A 20,951-nucleotide genomic window follows, 5' to 3' on the forward strand; every position below is an offset into this window, starting at 1 on the left:
AAATATATTCAACTGACATGTACATTGTACAAAGCTTGGGACAGCAGGATGCTTTTTTCTTTTCCTCTATCTTGCCTTCAAGTGCCTTGGTGCCATTTTGTGGTCTTTCTGGGTTGATTTTAGGGGTGTGCCCTTCCAAGGTACCACAGTAGGTTTGGCTCCCGTGATGTCCATGTGCTCAGATTTCCAGTCAGGAGGAGTAAACATGGTAAGTTATTGCTAAGTCCTGATGTGATGTTTCTTGTCAGCAGTGAATACAAACTGTAGATGCCTCCTAAAGTCCAGGAAGAAAATATTTCCTCTGAAGGACCTTTAGCTTGCCCACTTATAGGCAGCAATACCTTCAGTAGATGTTTTCTATACCTAACAATGAGAAGTGCCACTCACCCCATCTCACCCCATTGATCCAGAGGTGCATAGGACAGGCACAGGTGACATGCCAACCTGCCTCTTTGGTCTTGCACAGGATCACTCTGATAATGCCATTGGTGTTGCTGCTACCATTGCCCATGAGATGGGCCACAATTTTGGCATGAATCACGATTCATCTGGCTGCTGTACCACCCGTGCAGAGGAAGGAGGCTGCATCATGGCTTCTGCCACTGGGTGAGTCCTATGGCCTTGCTAAGAGATACACAAAAACAGATCCATTGCTTGTTGTCTTCAGCATACGGCTTGGTTTCAGTGAGCCATGGGAAGCCATTGAAAGGGAAGGAATAGATCATCTGTGGAGAAAAGGGAAGTGAGTGATTCTGGAAACCCACAGGAATTCCAGAGCCCATTCTGGATGAGGAACCACAACAGCTTCTGTATTTCAGTCACGTAAAAACACTAGCCAAAGCCATTCACTTTAAGCCATCTTCCTTGTTTCCCCAAGTCTTCCTCTTTGTCAGATTTAAACAGAATTGTCTGAGTTAAATACCTTCTTTTATGTGAGCTATTTCCTCCAAATATGGGAAAATGTTAGGATGAACATTGCAAACACACTGCCAGCTATTCAATGCAGCACATATGCATATATGCATGGTATTGAATAGAGTGCATGGATTGAAGCATAGTTGCAAAGAAAATTCATAATCCATGTGAGAGTTTAATCAACACATTCTTTTTCAGGAAAGTTGGTTTTTAAAGGCCATTGAGTTATGAGACTGTCTTGCAGTGCAATCTTATCTCATTTCCAAATGAAACCCAAGTGGATCTCACTTTGAACAGGCACAAAAATTGCAATCCATTTTTATACAGTTTCATAGACTTAGGGGAAGGAATGGTGTTCTCTGGTGCTGTTAGGACTGGTATGTGATCACTTTTGGTGCTCTGAACCATTGTCTGGATCTATCATGATGTTTTTCTGCACTGTCGTTGTATCCAGGCACCCATTCCCCAGAGTGTTCAACCAGTGCAACAGGAGAGAGCTGGAAAAGTATCTGCACTCAGGTGGAGGGATGTGCCTTTCCAACATGCCAGATACCAAGAGAATGTATGGAGGGAGAAAATGTGGAAATGGCTACTTGGAAGAAGGGGAGGAGTGTGACTGTGGAGAGGTGGAGGTAACAGTTGTTCTCATTGAGCTGTTTGGCTTTTAGTTGGGACACAATGATTTTATTACGTCCTTTGCAAATACAATTATGTGATATGTAAACAGCTTTTGTTTGTGCAGGAGATAAGCTTTTCTGCCCTGTATGTAAATGTATACGCAATATAAATCAAGACAGTAAAGTGTCCTATCTAACTAAACTTATATTGCACAGCATGATGTATCCCAGGACTCAGGGGTGGTACAACCCATGATAAAACAGAGGTGATAAAAAGTTCATTTAAAAAGAAAAAGTGACCTTATCCATCACATTTTCATGCATGTAGGTAAAGTGCACTTCACCTACAGCTCCATTCTCTGTAAGGACGGGGCTTCTCTCTTCTCATTGAATTGCAGCTTGTTTCTCCATATCCATACTTTGACCAGTGAGTCAAAGGGGAGCTGAAACCAGCATCCCATACTCAGCAGAGGTTAATGAGCTTAGCCTTTATCACCAATCCATGCAGCAGAAGACATTAATATGCCAGTAGTATAATCCAGCAAATGCTGAGTTTCAACTATATATTGTGAAAGGAAGGCTGATCCTCAGTCTATAATTTATCTTGTGTGAGAACAGCTTAGTGTCACCATCACGCTCTGATGCTCTGATGAATTCTTGTCCTGGACTTGCCTTGTAAACAAACCATGCTGCATCCTGCTTTCTTCCAGGAATGCAATAATCCCTGCTGCAACGCCAACAACTGCTCCCTGAAGGTGGGTGCTGAGTGTGCCCACGGCAGCTGCTGTCACGAGTGCAAGGTGGGTTTGTTGAATTTTCCTAAACTCTTTGCATGCATTTACACACAGTGGTGTGTATAGATACGATTAGTGGTCCCAAGGCTGTAAATGTGCAGGGCAGACATAGGGATCATACAGTTCCTCTGTATCACTGGAGCTTGTGAAAAACAGTTTCTGATTTAGGAGCCAAAGACCTTTAGGTTTGACCTCAGATTCTCTAGACTGAACATAGGCAAATATTTCTCTTTGGTTTATTTAATGTTTGCATATGGATTGCGTGCTTTTAGTGACCTATCCTAAGCAGGTGAAAAAAGCTTTTCCAGGAATCCATTTGGATTCTCACTCCTTACACAAGAGACTTAAATAAACCTCCCAGATGGAATTGTGTATGTCCTTCCATCTGTGTCTGTGGTAAACTCACAGCAGCTGGAGGCAGAAGTTGCATGTGATGACAGACACTGAAACACACTTCCCAAATGGAGGATTTTTAGGATAGATTACACAAACATGTCAGGAATGGTTTAGGTGAATCAGATTCTACCCCTGTGTAGAGAGAGGTGGATCAATGTCCTCTTGGATCTGACATGTTCATTTTCTCTGCGTGCTCTCATCCTTACCTGGGAAAGGGAGATGGTCGCTAATTTAATTGTACACAGCTCCTGAGTTAATGAAGTTAGAGTTATTTGGATCACTGCTGACCTCAGAAAGCCTAACACAAGGTGGATGAAGGGATGAATACGGTGGGACTTTTTATTTAATCTACAGAGAGACATTGTGCAGACATGAAATCATCAATAAGCCAAGCCATAATTCCATTGTTTTTTTTCCCTTTGTATCATTTCAGCTGATGTCTCCAGGAACTCTCTGTAGGGAAAAGTCAGGACTGTGTGACCTCCCAGAGTACTGCACTGGGCAGTCACCATTCTGCCCCTCTAACTCCTACCAAATTGATGGGGCTTCCTGTGAGGGAGGAAAGGCATATTGCTATAATGGCATGTGTCTCACATACAAAGACCAGTGCTCGCAGCTGTGGGGGCCAGGTAAGGACATGATTTGCAGTGTATTGTACTGTTCTTGGAATATACAATAATATATGATATCCTGCTGTTATTCACTCTGTGTATGGCAATAGTACTTTACATGTTTATTCTCTTACTCATTTGGAGGAGGCAGCACAAATTTCCCATGCTCAAACCGTGTCAGATAAATGACAAGTGAGAGGTTGGCATAGGATGAAGTGACTGCCAGGTCCCACAGGAATCAGCCACATGAGTCTCTCTCATGCAGGAGCACGGCCAGCACCAGACACTTGCTTTGAGAAAGTCAATGCTGCTGGAGATGTCTATGGGAACTGTGGGAAGGACGTCTACGGCAACTACAGGAAGTGTGAGAAAAGGTAGAAAACATGGCAGCCAAGAGTTACTGTCTGGAGAAGATGTTTTTGTGTTACAGAATTATGGGACAGTAGACTAAAATGAGCCATGCTTTGGTTTTCATCCCCCTCTCACACCTGGGAAACCAGCTGCTTCCTAGTGGGGTGGACTGGAGGCGTTAACTTGAGCATTTTCCCCTACCTTTTGCATTTAAAAAAAAGCTAGCTGATGCTTCTTCAAGACACAGAATGATGGGATTTTCAATTCTTTAAGCTGAAATGTAGCATTCTAAAGCGCTCTATGATTTTGATGAGGCTGGCCTACCTCCAGAGGCAGCAGGTAGATCCCATCATCACCCATCAAACAATAGTGCTTGGGCTGGCTTTTGGGAAGTGCTTGCTCTTTTGCCACTGAGCAATCCCTCACAGTGATGCTTTAATTCACAACCAAAGCTGAAGCCTGCAAAACATTCATCTAGCCAGAAATAATCACTTAGCCTTTCCTTTGAAATCAGAGATGCTAAATGTGGGAAGATCCAGTGCCAGAGCTCTGCTTCCAAACCTGTGCTACCCAATGCCGTGCCAATAGACACAACTATCTCCCTGCAGAGGATGCAGGTGAGATGCCGAGGGACCCACGTGTACAGATTTGAGAATGAAGAAAAGGAGATGCTGGATCCTGCCTTGGTGTTGACAGGAACAAAATGTGGGAGCCATCATGTAGGTACAGTTCCTGCTTGTAACGGTTTGGGGCATTTCATGGTGTCAATTTCCCGTGTGGAAAGTGCTTTGTGATTCTATTGGTTTCTGAGCTCCTACAGCTCTCTCTGATATATGTTAAGTGGGTTATGGTGTAGTGGTTAAAAGTTTGCTTAGGCAGTCATTTGGTATGTAACTTTATGAGCTTATATTGGATCTGGGGGCTCTTTCTCTGCAGGTTTGCTTTGAGGGACGCTGTCAGAACACATCCATCATCTTTGAGTCTGAAAGCTGTAGTGAGAAGTGCAATGGCAATGGGGTAGGTGCCTCCTTTTTGTCTCTGTTCCAGCCTGAAGTAGGATGGGCTGCCATTCATGCATGGACAGTTGTTTGACTTAGTTCTGGTATCATCCCTAGGTTTGATCTGGCCTTTTGCTCCTCAATTATTAGTTCATACCTACAGTTCATGATTGCATTTTCTGGTCTAATCTTCAGTTTAGATTTAGTTAAAAAAATAATAATAAATTTAGGTTTAGGAAAAAGCACAGTAAAAAGTCTTATTTGGAACAGTTTATTCCAAACTTTGCTATTCCCCCACAGAATGGAAAGAAAAGGCTGATGAGAGTATTTTAGAGCTTTTGCTAGTGTTTCTAGAGCAAAACATCATCACCTCTCCATCCCATTGGTCCATTTAATTAAGAGAGCCACCACCACACCCAGTCTGCTCCCTCTTACATGGTCCTCAAGGTTATAGGAAGCAAACAGCAGTTTTTGCACAGAAGCAGTTAAAACACTGCACTAAGTCTCTGAGTATTCCTGCTCCAGGTCTGCAACAACAACAAGAACTGCCACTGCAATCCGGGATGGGCCCCCCCATTTTGCAACAAGCAGGGAAAGGGAGGAAGCTTGGACAGTGGTCCTCCATCACCAGAAGGTGAGTGGGACTAAGACTGTGGTGGCAATTCAGAAAGACTTGGGATAGACTGGGAGCAGAAGATTTCCCATTTAATTAACTGTATGTTCTTGCCCTTCAGGCTCTTCAGCAGTAGTGATAACTATGGCTATCCTGGCTGCCATTCTTCTTCTCATTGGAATCATGCTTTTGTTCTATTATCTGAAGTGCTGGAACAAATTTCTCATCTGTTCTCTAAAGAAGGCTCCGCAGATCAGGTAAATAGCCAGTGCTGCGCCCTGTCTGCTTTTACCCACCCACAGAGTAGAAATCATAGTGGTTGTGAAGAAAATAACTGTGTCATTTTGGTGTGGTCAGTATTTATTTCTCATCTTTTAACTCTGATTAAAACGTAGTTATATATCTTGAAGAAAAAAGGAGAAAACACATCCTGTAAATAACTCTTTTTTTGCATTATCTCATTTTCAGCGACGCCTCTGGAAACGGCCATGCAAACCCTGCCTTCAAGCTGAGAACCCCCCAGCAGCAGAGGAAGGTAGAGGCAATGTCACTTCCAGCTTCCCAGGAGAGTTGCAGCTGCCCTGCAATGTGGGATGTGGTTCCCTCTCACACTGCAGTTGAGGGGTGGTTTTTCCAAAGGATGAGGAAATCAGACAGATGTGAACCACAGCTGAAAGTCAGAGGGAGCTGAGCATAGCACGTATTTCCAACCATTTGCTATAGGGAGAGAGGTGGGACCCAGCCAGCCCTATGGCCGCATGTCTGTCCTAGTGGATCTTTTCCTGTCACATCCCCTCTTTCAGAACTGCAGAAATTACAAGTGATTTGCAAGCATTACCTACAGTGCTAATGCCTCTGTTAATCTATTTTCTTGATTCCTCTTTCTGCTCCACAATTCTAAGTTGCCCCAGTACGTGTAATCAGCACCTACCAGACATATGTAACATACAGCTGTTGCAGTCAGTATTTCTTGCTATGTGGCTCAATGCAGGCCCTGAAAAGCATAGCAGAGAGCGAAGGGGTTGTTTGAAGCAGGCATAACCTAATTCCTGGGATTTGTGGGTCTTCTGCACAGGTGATCAGCTTCCCTGACATCCCATCAAAACCTCCTCCCCAGCCAGCTCCCTGCCTCCGAATTAACATCCAGCAGCAGTCTGCCTTCACCAGCTACAGCTATGGTACAGGGAGTCCTGCAGGACCAATGCATCCAGCACTGGCAAAGGATGTGCCCCGGCGGACACCCCCAAGCAGGCCAGCACCTCCAGCTCCCACATCCCCCAGCTCTCAGGTATGAAGTTGTGCTGCTGTTCTGCAGGTGGGAGGTTTGGTCTGAGTGAAGTGTTTTTAACCAGATGACGTTGGTGGGATGTGGTTATCAGTGGTTTCTTCCTTTGGATAACCCTCAGGGTATATTGCATTTGGCCACTCCTGGACTAAAGCCTTGGGAGCTTTGGGCTGATAGAAGGTGTTCCATCTCAAGTCAGCATAAACTCTCTGGCATGGAACAAATTTAGGGTTGTTGTGGCTTTTTTTTCTGATATGGAGCAAAAACGAGATTATCAGTATGTTGCATAGGAAACAAAAGGCTCAACCCAGACTGACCCTTCCTTATGTGAGCGTCCCAGCCACAAGGCTACATTGAGGTTTCTAAGGCAACAGGGTATTGATTTACTTTTCTTGGTGGAAGCTTTATTCTAAAATTAAAAAAGGTTCCACAATATTGTCTAAAAAATTGCAAATCACACAGACTGACTTAAACCCATTTTAACAAAAGATTCCCCTGCTAGCTTTATTAGGTTAGGGCCTGCAGAGAAGGGCTGCAGCTACAGGGAAAGCAGGAGTCTGGCTCCCAGGCAGCCTCTCGAAAGGATATAGAAGAAAATAAAGCCAAAATTATTTTAGTGAATGAGATTTGTTTCTAGCTCCATTGTTCCTATGAGCAGCCAGCACTTTGAGAGGAAAGAAAACTAAAACAAAAGCAGGAAGCTGACTCTAATCAATAAGGAATAGATATCCTTCCCAGCTGTTTGTTGACAAGTTCCTCACCGTCTCCATTGTGTTCCTTCTCCAAAGCATCCAGTCTTTTGCTATCAGAACTACTCGATGGGGCACTTGTTTTAGGGTTTTGAAAAGCGACCTTGTCATTCTTGGGTTGGAGAAGAGCCACAAGATCCAGAAGATAGACAGGATGTCATTAATTGCAATGTTTCCTAGTGTCAGTGCTCTTGCTGGACATTTACAGTATCTACCAGACTCACTCACTTACCACCCCTATCAAAGCTATTTGGATCTTGTGCTCTGCGGAGTTTTGGCCTGCCTCATCCCTCCTGCAGTCATTGGAGAGCAGTGGATCCCCAGCCATCGAGCATCATGTTTATACATTGTCTGAGCACACTGCAAGGTTGTTGGGTGCCCTCCAAGTTGTGAGTGCAGCTGTGTTTATTAAATCAACACCTGTAAGCCGGAGACTTAGCATTGAAACTATGCAAAAACAGGCAGACAGCTCTTATGTGGGTAACTTCTCCCCAGGGCATACTTTATGCTGAAATTCATTAGACAAATGGAAAATATAATGCTTAGAGTATCCTATTAGGGACAGCTGTGTGCACAAACAAAATAATAACAATGTAGGCGGCTGCATGTTTGTGTATGGGCACACATGTGCATGCACATATGGTTTACAGTCACTGTATGACAGTGCCTCCCATGCAATCTTCCTGCTTTGTATTGTACAGACGTTAGATTGTGCTGTTGCTGGAGTGAGGTCCAAAGTAGAGACCTCAAGATGGGCAGCTGTGTGCCCAGCCTGCAGCCTTTGACTTCCCCAAAATTACAAACAGGTTGGAAGTACTTGCAGCCACATTCAGAAGCCCAGGCCATGTGAAATGAATGTAAACGTTATCTCTGCTTTCAGGCTGGATGTCTCTCCAGTCTGACAACTCAAAACTGTTTTTTTTTTTCTTGTGCAGGACATTTCGAGGCCCCGGCCACCCCAAAGAGCTTTGCCAGCCAATCCAGTCCCAAGCAGATCCAGAGCACGACCTGGGGACAACCCTGCCATCCCATTGCCTCCTGCTCGGCCCAGGATCCCAGGACAAGTCCAGCCTGCAGCAGAGGTGGGCACCAATGGGGAGCAATGAGGCTGTTTGGGGAGTAATCTTGTGCAGCTGTGGTGGATGGCAATGGAAGGGCTGTTGGGTTGGTGGGCTTTGCTGCAGAGGGCTCTGTTTTCACCTGTTCCCTATTAAGCCTTTACTGTGTCAAACCGTACGCTCTGTCCTAATTCTGCAGCAAAACTGACTAACCCTCAATGGAATCAGGCTGCTCAGTGCAGCTGCTGTAAGCAGCCATGCCATGTTCTGGAGCAACCGATTCACTTCTCCACGTCCCTGGGCACTTCCTTAGATTAAGTGTTTGTGTGAGTGGGCCAGAGAAAGTGACTCAGACAAGGCTTGAGGACCCCAGGGAGGATCAGGAACCTTCTCCAACCTTTCTGATATACTTTCCCTATGGAACATTTCCCAAAATAAGGACAACAAATAAGCGACTTTGAGCAGCTGAGTTCAGTTCTCTTCAGACTGAACTCATTAGCAGAAAGTACCTCCACACATCACAGGTGCTGCCTGCAGCATACTCGAAGCTAGATGTCAAAGTGCAAATCCTGCACGACCATCATCATATTATGGGCAGATGGTAGCAGTTTCCTCTGTGACCCTTCAGAGTGAATGTGCAGTGAGTGACAACAGCCTTCCCCTGGCCTGCTGTAGCATTAGAAAAGGTACTGAGCAGGATTTTCTCTTTCATCTATGCTCACTCCTCTCTTCCCTGTTTTCTATCTCATTCAGAACACTGGTGTGAGGACAGCTGGAACAGCAAACACATTGAGAAGAGGACAGCCAGGTTCCAGTGCACACCCATGAGTTGTTCTATACTCTTCTGGCTCTGACCTTCATGAGGAACTGGATGGTCTTCATCACTCAGAAAAACTTTCATCAGCCGTGGGTTGTTTTCTACTTAGCCTTATCTGTTTCCTATGTGACTCAAGAGGCTGCAGGCAGGCTTGGTAGGAGTGCACCCAGGAAGCAAGCCGGTACATACCAAGCTGAAACCTCCTCTCTCTGCTAATAGCCTTTTCCTTCTAGGGACAATTTGTTTATGTGGTATTTATATATTATTGTGCAATATTCAATGCAGGGATGGGGCAATGTGGGCTTCATGTGTTTTTTTTAGCAGTTATTTAAGTGTTTCCAGGCAGTGCAGGTGATGGCCTTGATAGGCTTTCATCGATGAACTAGCCCTATTGGCTTCCTCAGCCCATCCAGGCAGCTGCAGGAGCAATCAGTGGTGCTATAGAGAAGCAGCTGTCTCTTGGGAGACCAGGAGGCAGCTGCTAATAATTTTCCTCAATCACAGTTTACAGTGGCCAGCAAGCTGGGCCACAACAGAGAGCAAACCATGGAAATACTCCTGGTTAAAGTCACTCTGGATTTTGGTTAATTTTAATAGAACGCATTAATTATTTTCTCCATAAAACTTTCTGCAGCAAGTGCTCTGCAAGCTGTCAGTCCTCCAGCACTCCTTGTCTTTGTGCTGTAGATCCTGACAGCATCCCCAGCACTGTCTGTGTGTTCTCACCTGTGTCACTGGGACACAGCCAAGGTACGACAGGGACACTCTCCCCCCCCAAGAAATGGAGCCAATGGCCAGAAGGAAGTTTAGCAACTTAGTGCTGAAACCTCCTCCAAACCACATGGTACCACAGGAAATCAACAGGCACTTTTGTGTGCATCCCCTCAGGCTTTTGGTCTATGCTGAGCAGTAATTCAGCACGAGCCAACTACTCCTCACACCACTAAGAAACCTGCTCTAATGCTGACCAGGTGGTAATACAGCAGAAATAATAATGACACATGGTGCTTTTGTAGGGCAGCTTTGCTTACTCCAGGTTTTGTTTTTTCCCTCAAGGACTTGGATGGAGGGAGCTGTCTGTGTGCACTTTAAGCAGCTGATTGATAGCTCTGACCCTCAGGACCTTCCCTTGTGAATTTGTTGCTTTTATTTTCTCCTAATGATTTGACTTTCTTACATCTTTTTTTCTTTTTACTTAAAATATGACCTTTTTATGCATTTTTTAAAAATAATAATAATTATTTCCTTTTATTATTTCCTCCTGGGAGACCACATGGAATTCTGGAGCTATGGTCACAATAACACTGCATTGCATCTGATACTTCATGGTCAGCTCCTCAAGCAGTGTAATTGGTGCTGCACGTGTGAAAAACTGTATCATTGGCTTAAAGAAAAACATTCTTGTTCTGCTGGTTGTGTTTTCCCTAAGTACCGCTATTTAGGAAAAACAAAACCAACAATGGCCAAAGCCTGAGCGCTCATTAAGCTATACACAGCAGTATAGCTATAGGATGATTGAAAACACATCAGTTTTTGCAACTTTACTACCTCTTTCTTCACAAGGAAGAAGTACACAGGGTCTGCCTTGAATTACTGGTTAATTATTCATTACCTTGATCATTTTGGTCCTTTTCTTACCTTCTGTATGCCTGGAAAACAAAACAACCTAAATTACTCCTCTCTGAAATAAGGGATGGCAAAAAGACATTGCCTTTCTAATATCAATATATGCATATTCTTTTTCTATAGGTGGGGTATTTTGCATATAAACAACCCTCCAAATGGGCTATTTTACTGCTCATAGGACACCTGATTTGCAGTAACCTGGGTACATACGGTGCTTTCTGTAGTACAGGTTCAAACACAAGAACTCTGTCTGCATAAGCAGCCCTTGGTCTTTATCAAATGAGCACCAAAAAGAATGTTTTCAGTGCATTTCATGTGAGCATGGGCTCAAGCTTTAAAAAATCTCCCCAGACCCACAAAGTTAATGGAAATTCTAATGGAATCAATCCTTTGTTACTGGAATATCATAAAATCTCCATAAAGTATGTTAAATCCTTCTACATTTTCAGGTGTATACCAGATGAGTGCATGATAATGGGAACTGCAGGAGGAGTAAAAGCTGCTAAAATATGGTATTTTTTTAAAGGCAATGTTACTTGGAAGAACGTATACAAAAATACATCTCACTTTCTTCTATGTCCGCGTACTAAAGGTTTACAGCAGTACTCTCTGTGCATCTATGCAAATACTTGAAGAATGCCATTTGTTGTGCCTTTTGCCTAGTTTTTAATAAATTGGTCAGGTTGTCATTAACAAGTGTTCTGTCGCTGTGATATTTCACTACATCAGGTCAGTCTTTCTGAATGTGCCTTTCGTGCAGAGAAGGCAGGATTTCTGGAGGAATCAATGTAGTCTGAGGCACGGGAAGGATGAGACCTATTTGCAATCTATTTATAAAATGAAATGTGTAAAGCATTATACTAACTAGGATGCTAAAATTAAAGCGAGTGAATTACTGGGATTATTTCCTGCAAAACCAAACGAGGGCGCTCATTTCCTTCTGCAAAATCAGTAAAGTCATTCAAATCTTCCAGCTCCACCTTCAAGGGTTTTTAGAAAATGCCTTTATTTCCTGTTCCACATTTAAAAAACAAAATAAAACAAAAGGTACTGAAATGTTATTAAAATAAGAGACTGCATCATCTTCCCTGCCCCAACCTCAAGCCACGTTTATTCAGTGATATCCCAACAACCTAAAACTGGGTCTGCACAGGTAAATTCCATGGTCCAGGGTAAGTAACTCTGGAGTGAGTAAGCTTGGCACAGCTGGGTCAGGCTTTGCTGTGCCCAGATGGGCTCCCATCCTTGCATTCCCACCCATGATGCAAATACAAGGGAATTTTGAAGGTGAGCTGCCATGACGGAGGTCACAATAAGACCTAAGAAAAACATCTTTAAAACATTCACCTGCTTGGTCCTTCAGGCTGAAAGCATTTTTCATCAATCACCAAGAAGTGTTACAGAAGTTGTTAGTTCTCCTGATAGGGATTTACCCTGCTAAAGCTTTCCAGCCTGAGCGGGGGCTGCCCTTTGCTTGCTTGGGTGAGGTCTGGATCAGGCACAGTGGCTTCACTAACAGCAACACTGCAGCCTGGGCACTGCAGTTTCTTATGGACAGAAAAAAGAGCTGCACTGAACTAATTAACACAGAGCTGCTGGGAAGCTCCTGTACCTCATAAGCTAAAGTGTAAAATGATTTATCTGCCACAGTCCCATATAAACACTTTATGGCTCGGGTCCTGACACTTATTGCAAAATTCACCGTATTTTACCAATATTCTTCATCCAAACTTGGAGAATAATTAAATGTGGATAAGCAGAATGTGAAGAGCAGGAATAAACCATTCAGTCCTCATTCTTTGCCTTCGTTTGAGATACTGTTGTGTATTTTAGAGTTCACGCAAGTTCCTAGAAAGGAAACACAAAACCAGTAATCAAACACAAAACCAATAATCAATGAATCAGTCAAGGTTTAGAAATAAAAACATCAGTGATATCTCTACCCAGGAGAAGAAGTACAGAGTAAACACTAGCCCTGCCAACAAGATGGCAAGGGGCATCAAAGGAGCTTTGTCCCAGGAGTATCTAATTTCAAGAGGATTTTCAGAGACACAATACATTAAAGCCCAGTGACAATTTGACATGTTCCTTGCTGCCACCCTAAGCCAAAGATCCAGTGCAAGACTTGACTTAATTCTGCCAAGCTTTGGATAAGACACTGTTGGTTTAAATGTTTTGTCTTTCTTTAGCTTGCTCAACAGTATTTGGAATTCTGGCAACAACCTACTCAGATTAGTTTTATACCCCACCTACAAACCCTCAAATGTAACATGCTAAGTATATAGATCATGAATACTTTGGGTTTATCCTCCGGAGCAATGCTGGAGTTGTCCACTTCTATCAGGATGTTCTTGTCATCTCGGGGGACTGGTGCTTCCTGTTCATTCTGGAGAACCTGTGGCAGATTCCCTAAGTTGACATCCATGTCTTTGAAGGCATGGAGTAAAAACACTCCCAAAATGATGGTGAGGAAGCCACAAACTGTCCCAATGATGTCCACTACAGTCATGGCCACCCATTCTTTAAAGAGAATGATGGAAGTTGTGATGACGATGGTGGTGAACAGCACGTAGTAGATGGGAAACACCAAAGAGGTGTTAAAAATGTCTAGAGACTTATTGAGGTAGTTAATTTGTGTAGTGATGGATGCCACCAGCGTGATGACCAGGATCCACGTCAATGGGTGCTGCAGCACAGGCTGGCCAGCAAAGAAGCCCTTGATGGCAATACCCAGGCCCTTGACTGAGGACACAGAGAAGGCCCCGATAACAGAGCAGATGGTGAGGTAGATGAGGATGTTGCTCTGGCCATAGCGAGGTGCAAAGTACAAGATGAGGAGGAAGCAGACAGCCAAAAGGACTGCAGCATAAGCAAGAAAACCTGGAAGAGGAAAGAAACAAAGAAACAGCAACTCAAACACAATCTGGCACAGGGACCAGAGCAGTACTACTACCCAACCCCAAGGGAAAAAACAAGACCTCCTGTGTACCTGGCTCTTTCAGCTTAAACAACATTTCATCCAGAGTGGTGACCTCCTCTTCCTCTGGGGCATGTATCACCATCACGGTGCTGCCCACAAGGCTCAGCAAGCAGCCCAGCTTTCCCAACAGGTTGAGCCTCTCTCCCAGTAAATATGAAGACAGGATGGCACTGCACGAGACAGAAAAACAACAGCTGCTGGTACTTTAAAGCCCTTTAAAGATGAAACAGCATCTAAAATGATGTAGAACACATGATACAAGGACACCAATTTGGAATACCTCTGTAGGATTCCTGCATGTTATTACACATTCATGTTGCTTCTGCTGACAGCTGAACTTGCAGAGTTGCAGCCCTGAAGACCACAGCTCATGTATCAGCAGGGTGAAAACATGCTGAATGTGTCAGCACGTCCCGGAAGATATTTCCAAGGTTTTCTAATTCACATGTGAGCTGTTGGGCATTACAAAACCTTCAGTGCCCGAAGAATTGTATTCAAGGGCCATTGCAATAGAGAGGAAAAAAATACCAACGCAACAACCAAACACAAAACTACTACATTACTTTTAACTTAATTATCAGGAATATGAAGCCCCAGAGGAATCTGAATATAATGGGGCTGTAAAAATGTCTGGGAAAAAAAAACAAACAAAAACATAAGAGTTGTTTTCCATGACACTGAAACAATCCAAGACAGCACAGCAATCTCCATTTGCTTATGCACTTCCTAGGTACAGAACTTCCATAGAACCTTCAGTGCCTGGAGCCTTTTTAGCATCCCTGGAAACAGTGCCTGAGAACACCCTGAAAGCTCAGCAAACACAACACAAACATAAAGTTAAAAACAAACGCAGTTTTTCTGATATTTTTAGATTTTTTTTTTGTGCTGTTTATTACTGAAAAAAAAAGAAAAAATATCCTTTTACTGGCTGAAGAGTGAAGGCAATGGAAGAAGTCACACTGCTAATGGCAGTGATTTAACATAAATTGTATGCAGCTGCTATTCACATCCACGTGCAACATTTCAAAGGGCATGGCACTGTTTTCTGAGTGATCCCTCCCAAAAGACAGCAACAGCTTGGGTGTTTTTAGAAGACATTCTTTCCTCACATTCACATTAGTCCAAGTATTTCTGCCTTAGGGACAAACAGGTGAACAGAACAGCCCAGCTGCAAACCCCAGGCATCGTACATCACCTTATGAGCACGCTGAGGGCCCCCAGAGGTGTGACAATGGTCGCAGGAGCAAAGGCATAGGCCGCAAAGTTGGCAGCTTCCCCTCCACCCACTGAATAAACACAGGAAAAACAAACACCGGTGAATTACAATATGCTTTTTGTGCTTTCTCTTGCAGGCTTACAAACTAGAGACTGGATTTATACTAGAAGAGCTTCATGCTATACGAATGTCCCCATAGTGCAAACTTATGCAGGCTAAGAGGCTGAAGGTGCACAGGGTAGGCCGCAGCTGACTCCAATCAGCTCATTTAATCACCTGTCCAGGCACACAGCTGCAGTGCATTTGGGTCATTACAGGGTGGTTGGAGCCCTAGAGTGCTGGGAGGGCATGGGCTGCTCCTCAGCTATAAACTGTCTCAGTCCCCATTGCTGTGGGGAGAGTTGGGGATGGCAGCTTTGAGAACCCTTCTTGTGGTATCTACAACTCTCTGATAAACTCTAGTTTGGGAAGGTGCTGCACTGTTGGAGTGTACAAAGAAGATTTGGAGGCTTGTTCTAAGAAGAAAAAAACATTTCCTTTAAGAAAGGAGCTGCTACCAACACCTTGTTATCTCCGTTGCTGCAGCAGTGACCTTTCCTGATCTCCTGAGGCACACACAGGAGACTGTTTACCCTGTGCCTGGTGCAGATGGCTGCCCTATTTGATTTTATTCTTTGTGTGCTTTTTGATCAAGCAAAATGGAGTTGCTGAGTACTACCAGCCCTGCAGGAGAGGTGCAGCAGGGTGGTGGGGGAGGTGTATGGCTTGCTGCCTCCTCAGGCCTTGAAAGGAGCAGAGAACTAAACAAGGTTTTGAGCTACTGATGCTGGACTCGTTCATACCTGCTTCAAGTGGACAGACCCCAGGAATGCTGCAAACCCAGGGGGATAGCTTCTACTTACTGGTTAATAAGCCAGACCACCAGAGCCAGTCCTTCAGGTAGCCATGGCCTCCATCTCCTAGGAAAGCAAAGCAAGCAGGAATTAACAAGGAAAGTAAGCAAACAGCATTCTGATGAGGAATAAGCCACAACAGGAGGAGTGTGGCAAAGAAAATGTCTTGGAAGGACAGAAAGTGCAGACTATCAGTTGTGTTGGGTCAAGGTATGAACAGAAAGTGACAGCTAATGGTTGACAAAGTAAATGCAACAAAAACAACTGCTTAATCTTACATGGCAATGGCACCCGATGTCCCAAAGCAGCAGATTATTGGGATGGGATGCAGTGACTATAGTGGTGATCCTCATTGGTTCATCATAGTGATTGTGCCTCTGAAGCCATCAGTGGATACCTGTGCGGAGGCCCTGGGGGCTGGATGTGCTTTGGCTTGGATGTCCCTCCCCAGGCGACCCTGGGGCTGAGGATGCTGCAGGCTGTGCCCTGTTGGATGCCCTCACCCAAAGACTGTTTCTATGGATCTGCTGTGCTGGACCTTGCATCCCCATTGGATTGTTATGGAGAACCACATGTCAGCACTAAGGTAGGACAATGGTTTATTTTTTTTTATGGCTATGGAGGAGGGGGACTGGTTGGTTCAATTGTGTGATCCTGTGGTGTATTAGTTGGTGTTGCTGTATTGTTGTGTTGAAGGCTCTAGGTGTCCTGGAGTTACCCATATGTTATCCACTGCTCTGCATGTTGCTTTGCGCCTAAGGGTCTCAGCCTGAACTGCTATAAATCCTCATGTTGCCTTTACATAGTGGCTGTTTCTGATGACAAATGATTCCTGGTATTGAAGCTCAATAAAGGAAAGTGTGAATAAAAATGAGGAAGCATGGTTGCATTGTGCCAGGAACTAAGCAAGCTCTGGTCTTTAACCACAAGCTGTTCTATGGCAGAAGCTCTGGCCTGGTGACTTTGTGAGGATACTGGATTGGAGAGACTGATAGCAGGAGCTGATGGTAACAGTCTATGCACTGCTAGAGCTATGTTGGAGAAAGTTGATGTGCACACATAGCAGGGCTGAAATATGGGGAGTGAGAGTGAGGGGAGAGGCAGGAGAAGGAGCAAGGAAGGTGTGAACAAGAAGAGTTCAGGAGGTACAGAACTTTTTTTCTGCTATAATCCAACTTCTGGTTCCTTAACAAGTGATGAAGTTTAAATGCTGTGCTTTGATGTTTCTTAGAAACTGTGAAATTGCTGGTTTGTTTGGCTGTGTTTTTTTTCCTGGAGAACTTTTCTTGTTGGCTGTGAGTTTTTCATCATCAATTCCCAGTAAATCATCCTCAAGTAGGAAGGTGTTTGTTCTTCTTTAACTAGATTAGCTCTGAAACGTAAGATGATGTTGGGAGTTCCACAACTGAAATGACGCTGATATTTCATGGTGCAAATGCAATGCTGATGATCATACCTGTGTGAGTTCACCCTTGCAAAGGGGACAGCTTAATATGTGGGCTAAAGGTGGGAGACAGGTATCGTTGGCTTTGCTTACCCACTGCTTAACGTTCACCTTGCCTTTTCATGCCTTTGTGTCCCTGCATGGAGATGGGGATATTGAATTCCTTTGTAAAATGACTTAAGAACACTTCCTAGACCAGATCTAGGAAGCAGTAGTATTTTAATCATCATCATTTTGTCAGTAGTTATGTAAGTAGGTCACCCTCCAGGTAGGACTTAGGCTGCTGCTGGAGCAAATATTTACAGTGTTGATGGGCTGTGCCCAATTGCACGGTGCAACTTAGCTCAGGCACATTCCTCCACCATCCCCATCCCTAAACACACACCTCAGTGCTAGGAGAAAGTTATCAGCCAACGTGTTGTTGAGCAACATGCTTTGGATGTATGGCTTCTGAAAACTGCAGCAGGGTTCATATAAATTGCAGGGGTACAGGTGTGCATGAATAAATGGCTTTTGCTGATGCAATTCAAGCATGTGGAGATGCGTCCTTGTTTCAGTGACTTGGTGGCAAAACTGCCTGATGTATCAATGAGAGCAGGGGGGGAAGGCATGAAATTGTTATCGTGCTCCGGGCTGTGACATGGGAATGAACTTCACCTTTATGCAATGGGGCCCATTTCACAAAAGGTCTTATTTTCCCTGCTGATAAAAGGCTGGCACGTGTACACCGAGGTGTTGCCCTGCAATTGCTGGGCTTTGGGTAGGGGGTTGGTTCCTGCCCCTCACAAAACCTTACCTGCCCTGGTGCCTCCCTTCTCCACCAGCCGGAGCAGCCCCTTCTTCTTGAGGATGACGCTGCTGCCAATGAGGAAGCTGGAGAAGACAGCCAAGCCCAGACCGATGTAGAATCCATAGTTACTTTCCAGCCGTGTTACCCACGAGGTATCCCCAGTCCCATTGTCATGGCCAGGGTCAGTCAGATCAGCACTTCTGACCACCTGGCACACAACCTGATGGGAAAGGCATGAAATGGAGAGCAGAGAACCTGTGAGAACATGGAGGTACAACAATTACTGACGTGGTTATCAAGAGTGCCATTCAGAGCTGTAATCAGTCTCTCATACTCAGGACACCTCTGCACTTGCATAGAAGCAGGAGGATATTTGGTGACTAGTTTATGGGATGCAGCTCAAGCAGCTTGTTGACACGCTGTGCCTGTGGAGTCCTTTGCTGTGAACTGGAAGACCACAAGGACCACTATAATTAATCTGAATTTCCGAATATCTATTTTAGAATCTCTCCACCAAACTCCAGTATTGGGAGATTGAACTATACCTTGCCAGTGCCAAAGGCTTTGGTGCTTTGCAACCACCTAATCCTGGTATCTGCCTGTTGCCTGCAGCTCACTGCTTTGAGTTTAATGTGGAGCAGTGCCAGTATTTTGTAACTGTGAATCTGTCCCAGCTCTGTGCACTGAGTGGGGCCACGTGATTGCTTGTAAGAGGACAACAGGTTCATCCCAGATTAAAGTTCCCTCTCTTTATTGGTTTTATTCCCCCTATTTACGGACAGTTGTGCGCTCATGAGTCACAGAATATCCCAAGCTGGAAGGCACCCATAAAGATCATGTCCAACTCCTGGCTTTGCGGAGGACCACCTAAAAATCAGACTGTATATCTGAGAGTGCTGCCATCAAATCCTGCTGGTGTGAAAGGGCTGAACACAGACATGACTCTGCTGCCCGCAGAAAAAGCAAGGAACCCTGGAGTCTCTTGGGGTGTGTGGTTGTGTGGGTGGGAAAATTGCTAAGCTACCCCACCCAGCACATCTCCCTATTGCAATCAGAGCTGGGAGTGTAGCATGGACAGTGTGACTGTGCTCTGCTGGAATAAAACACCCAGCAGGAGTGTCATGTAAAAATATCTCCAGTAAATGACAAACTTTCTGCCTCAGATCATGTTGGAAATATGGAAGGAACAAGCGTCCATCTGCAGGCAGATGTGCTGTAGCTTATGGCTCTCCAAGAGTCAGGTCACACCTTACTTTCCCCCCAGGAAAACTGCCTTAAATCTTATGCAGCCTCCGCCCATCCCCTGCACATGCAGCTGAGGGTTTGGATCCAAATTAGATTCATCTTTTATTTTTTTCTAATGGAGGAAAACAAAAATCCAATGACTTTTCTAAAGATTCCATAAGAGATTTTTTTTTTTTCCTCTAATGGAAAAATAACCTTCATTGTGGAACTGCTTTCCACGGTACTGGGGGATGTTTTCATAGAATCATAAAATTGCTTGAGTAAGAAGGGACCTTTAAAGGCCATCTGGTCTCGTTCCACTGCACTGAATAGGGACACCCAAAGTTCCACCAGGTGCTCAGAACCCCCCCAGGATGACCTTGGCTATCTGCAGGGACAGATTACCCACCACCTCTTTAGGCAATCTGTGCCACTGCCTCACCTTTATTGTAAAAGAACTTCTTCCTTAAATGCAATCTATATCTCCTCTCTTTTAGTTTGAAGTCATTTTCATTTGTCTTCAGACCCTGCTTGAGTCTGTCCCCTTCCTTCTTACAACCCCACACTGAAAGGCTGAGCTCCTTTACCTAGGCAAGGTGAGCATCTCCAGCTCTCCACGGAGCAAGCAGAAGGCAGTGGGGTGAGCCAGTTACCTACTGTGTAACAACCACCTGTGAAACCAACCAGTGACAGAGAGCAGCCCCTGTTTTAGGGCACCCCCGCCCCCCACTGCTGGGAGCCCCACTCCCCCCAGCCCGGGCTGCACCCACCGTTGCTGCAGCTGCCGTTGGCCGCCAGCGGCTCCATCATCATCGCTTCTATCATCATCGCCTCTGTCCTCCGTGGGGCTCTCAATGTCCCGGTGCCGGCTGCGGGCACACCTGCCCGGGCGGCTGCTCCTCCTCCTCCTCCGTCGCAGCGCTGCACACCTCGCTCTGCCCTGGGGGTTGGGGCTGCTCCCTGTGGTGTAGCATGGAAGTGGCTCAAAAGGAGTCCCCCTCAAATGTGAGCTTTGGTGTTTGTTGTTCCTTGCTTAGGCTGTGTGCAGATGTAGAGGGCAAATCGTGGGGCTGAGGAATGCATCGTAAAAATAACTCACTATTACACGTGAATTAGTGTAGTGGAAGGAAGGTTGATATATCTCACTGGGTATTTCGGGTGGGAGCAGGGACTTCCTCTTCGTGTACTTGTTGCACGGAGGCACGTTCCTTGCTGAAGGTCAGGACAGAATTCCCTAATCGGTCTTCTGGCCTTTGAGTCAAAGAGAGAGAGGTTGGGCTCCAGCACAAGCACAAAGCAAATACCGGCAGAGGACGGGGACGGGTGAGCACAGGACATGTGCTGTGCTACAGAGGTGCAAGGCATGATTTCACCTGCAGCTGCAGTTTAAGACTTTGCTGCCTCCATCCACTAAATAAAATAACTAAAATGTAAGATCTGCAGGATTTAATGCCTGAAATTTTGCTTTTTTATTTCTTTGACCATGAAAGAAATAAATGCTGTCTGTACATTGCTTCAGAATTTGCCCTGATGCCATTAAGCTGCAGCAGTGCCATCTTTCACTCAGCACCTGA

The 20,951-nt window shown here is 44.9% G+C and overlaps 2 protein-coding genes across 3 annotated transcripts in view; one reads left to right on the forward strand and one right to left on the reverse strand.

Annotated features, from left to right (window-relative positions):
• ADAM19 (ADAM metallopeptidase domain 19) overlaps nucleotides 1–11,523 on the forward strand; it is a 27,779-nt gene extending 16,256 nt beyond the window's left edge. Inside the window, exons 10-23 of one of the 2 annotated variants that reach the window (XM_015876246.3) lie at nucleotides 124–208; nucleotides 467–606; nucleotides 1,370–1,547; nucleotides 2,243–2,332; nucleotides 3,156–3,351; nucleotides 3,599–3,707; nucleotides 4,199–4,403; nucleotides 4,621–4,701; nucleotides 5,208–5,316; nucleotides 5,417–5,552; nucleotides 5,764–5,830; nucleotides 6,371–6,583; nucleotides 8,265–8,411; nucleotides 9,141–11,523. In XM_015876246.3, coding sequence (XP_015731732.2) covers nucleotides 124–208; nucleotides 467–606; nucleotides 1,370–1,547; nucleotides 2,243–2,332; nucleotides 3,156–3,351; nucleotides 3,599–3,707; nucleotides 4,199–4,403; nucleotides 4,621–4,701; nucleotides 5,208–5,316; nucleotides 5,417–5,552; nucleotides 5,764–5,830; nucleotides 6,371–6,583; nucleotides 8,265–8,411; nucleotides 9,141–9,215 — 1,831 coding nt within the window. In that variant the 3' untranslated portion in view covers nucleotides 9,216–11,523. Of the gene's footprint in view, nucleotides 1–123; nucleotides 209–466; nucleotides 607–1,369; nucleotides 1,548–2,242; nucleotides 2,333–3,155; nucleotides 3,352–3,598; nucleotides 3,708–4,198; nucleotides 4,408–4,620; nucleotides 4,702–5,207; nucleotides 5,317–5,416; nucleotides 5,553–5,763; nucleotides 5,831–6,370; nucleotides 6,584–8,264; nucleotides 8,412–9,140 lie in introns of those variants that run through there. The other variant, XR_014935456.1, reaches the window with a different exon arrangement.
• NIPAL4 (NIPA like domain containing 4) lies at nucleotides 10,437–20,612 on the reverse strand. The gene is made up of 7 exons (XM_015876247.3): nucleotides 20,148–20,612; nucleotides 18,160–18,408; nucleotides 15,929–15,985; nucleotides 15,006–15,096; nucleotides 13,820–13,980; nucleotides 13,127–13,710; nucleotides 10,437–12,678 (listed from the first exon to the last, which is right to left on the reverse strand). Exons 1-7 carry the CDS (start codon nucleotides 20,203–20,205, stop codon nucleotides 12,667–12,669), a joined length of 1,212 nt encoding a protein of 403 aa, XP_015731733.2. The 5' UTR covers nucleotides 20,206–20,612; the 3' UTR covers nucleotides 10,437–12,666.
• Nucleotides 20,613–20,951: the final 339 nt, after the last annotated feature.

This window comes from Coturnix japonica, chromosome 18 (genome assembly GCF_054131305.1).
Source record: "Coturnix japonica strain WE chromosome 18, WE-NBRP24, whole genome shotgun sequence".
NCBI classification, from domain to species: Eukaryota; Metazoa; Chordata; class Aves; order Galliformes; family Phasianidae; genus Coturnix; species Coturnix japonica.

Coding starts and splice junctions, on each gene's coding strand:
- NIPAL4 (XM_015876247.3), bottom strand. CDS start 20,205: ATGATGATAGAAGCGATGATGATGGAGCCGCTGGCGGCCAACGGCAGC. Junction 15,986..18,159: donor GAAGGGAGGCACCAGGGCAG/GTAAGGTTTTGT, acceptor TTGCTTTCCTAG/GAGATGGAGGCCATGGCTAC. Junction 15,097..15,928: donor GTGGTCTGGCTTATTAACCA/GTAAGTAGAAGC, acceptor GTGTTTATTCAG/TGGGTGGAGGGGAAGCTGCC.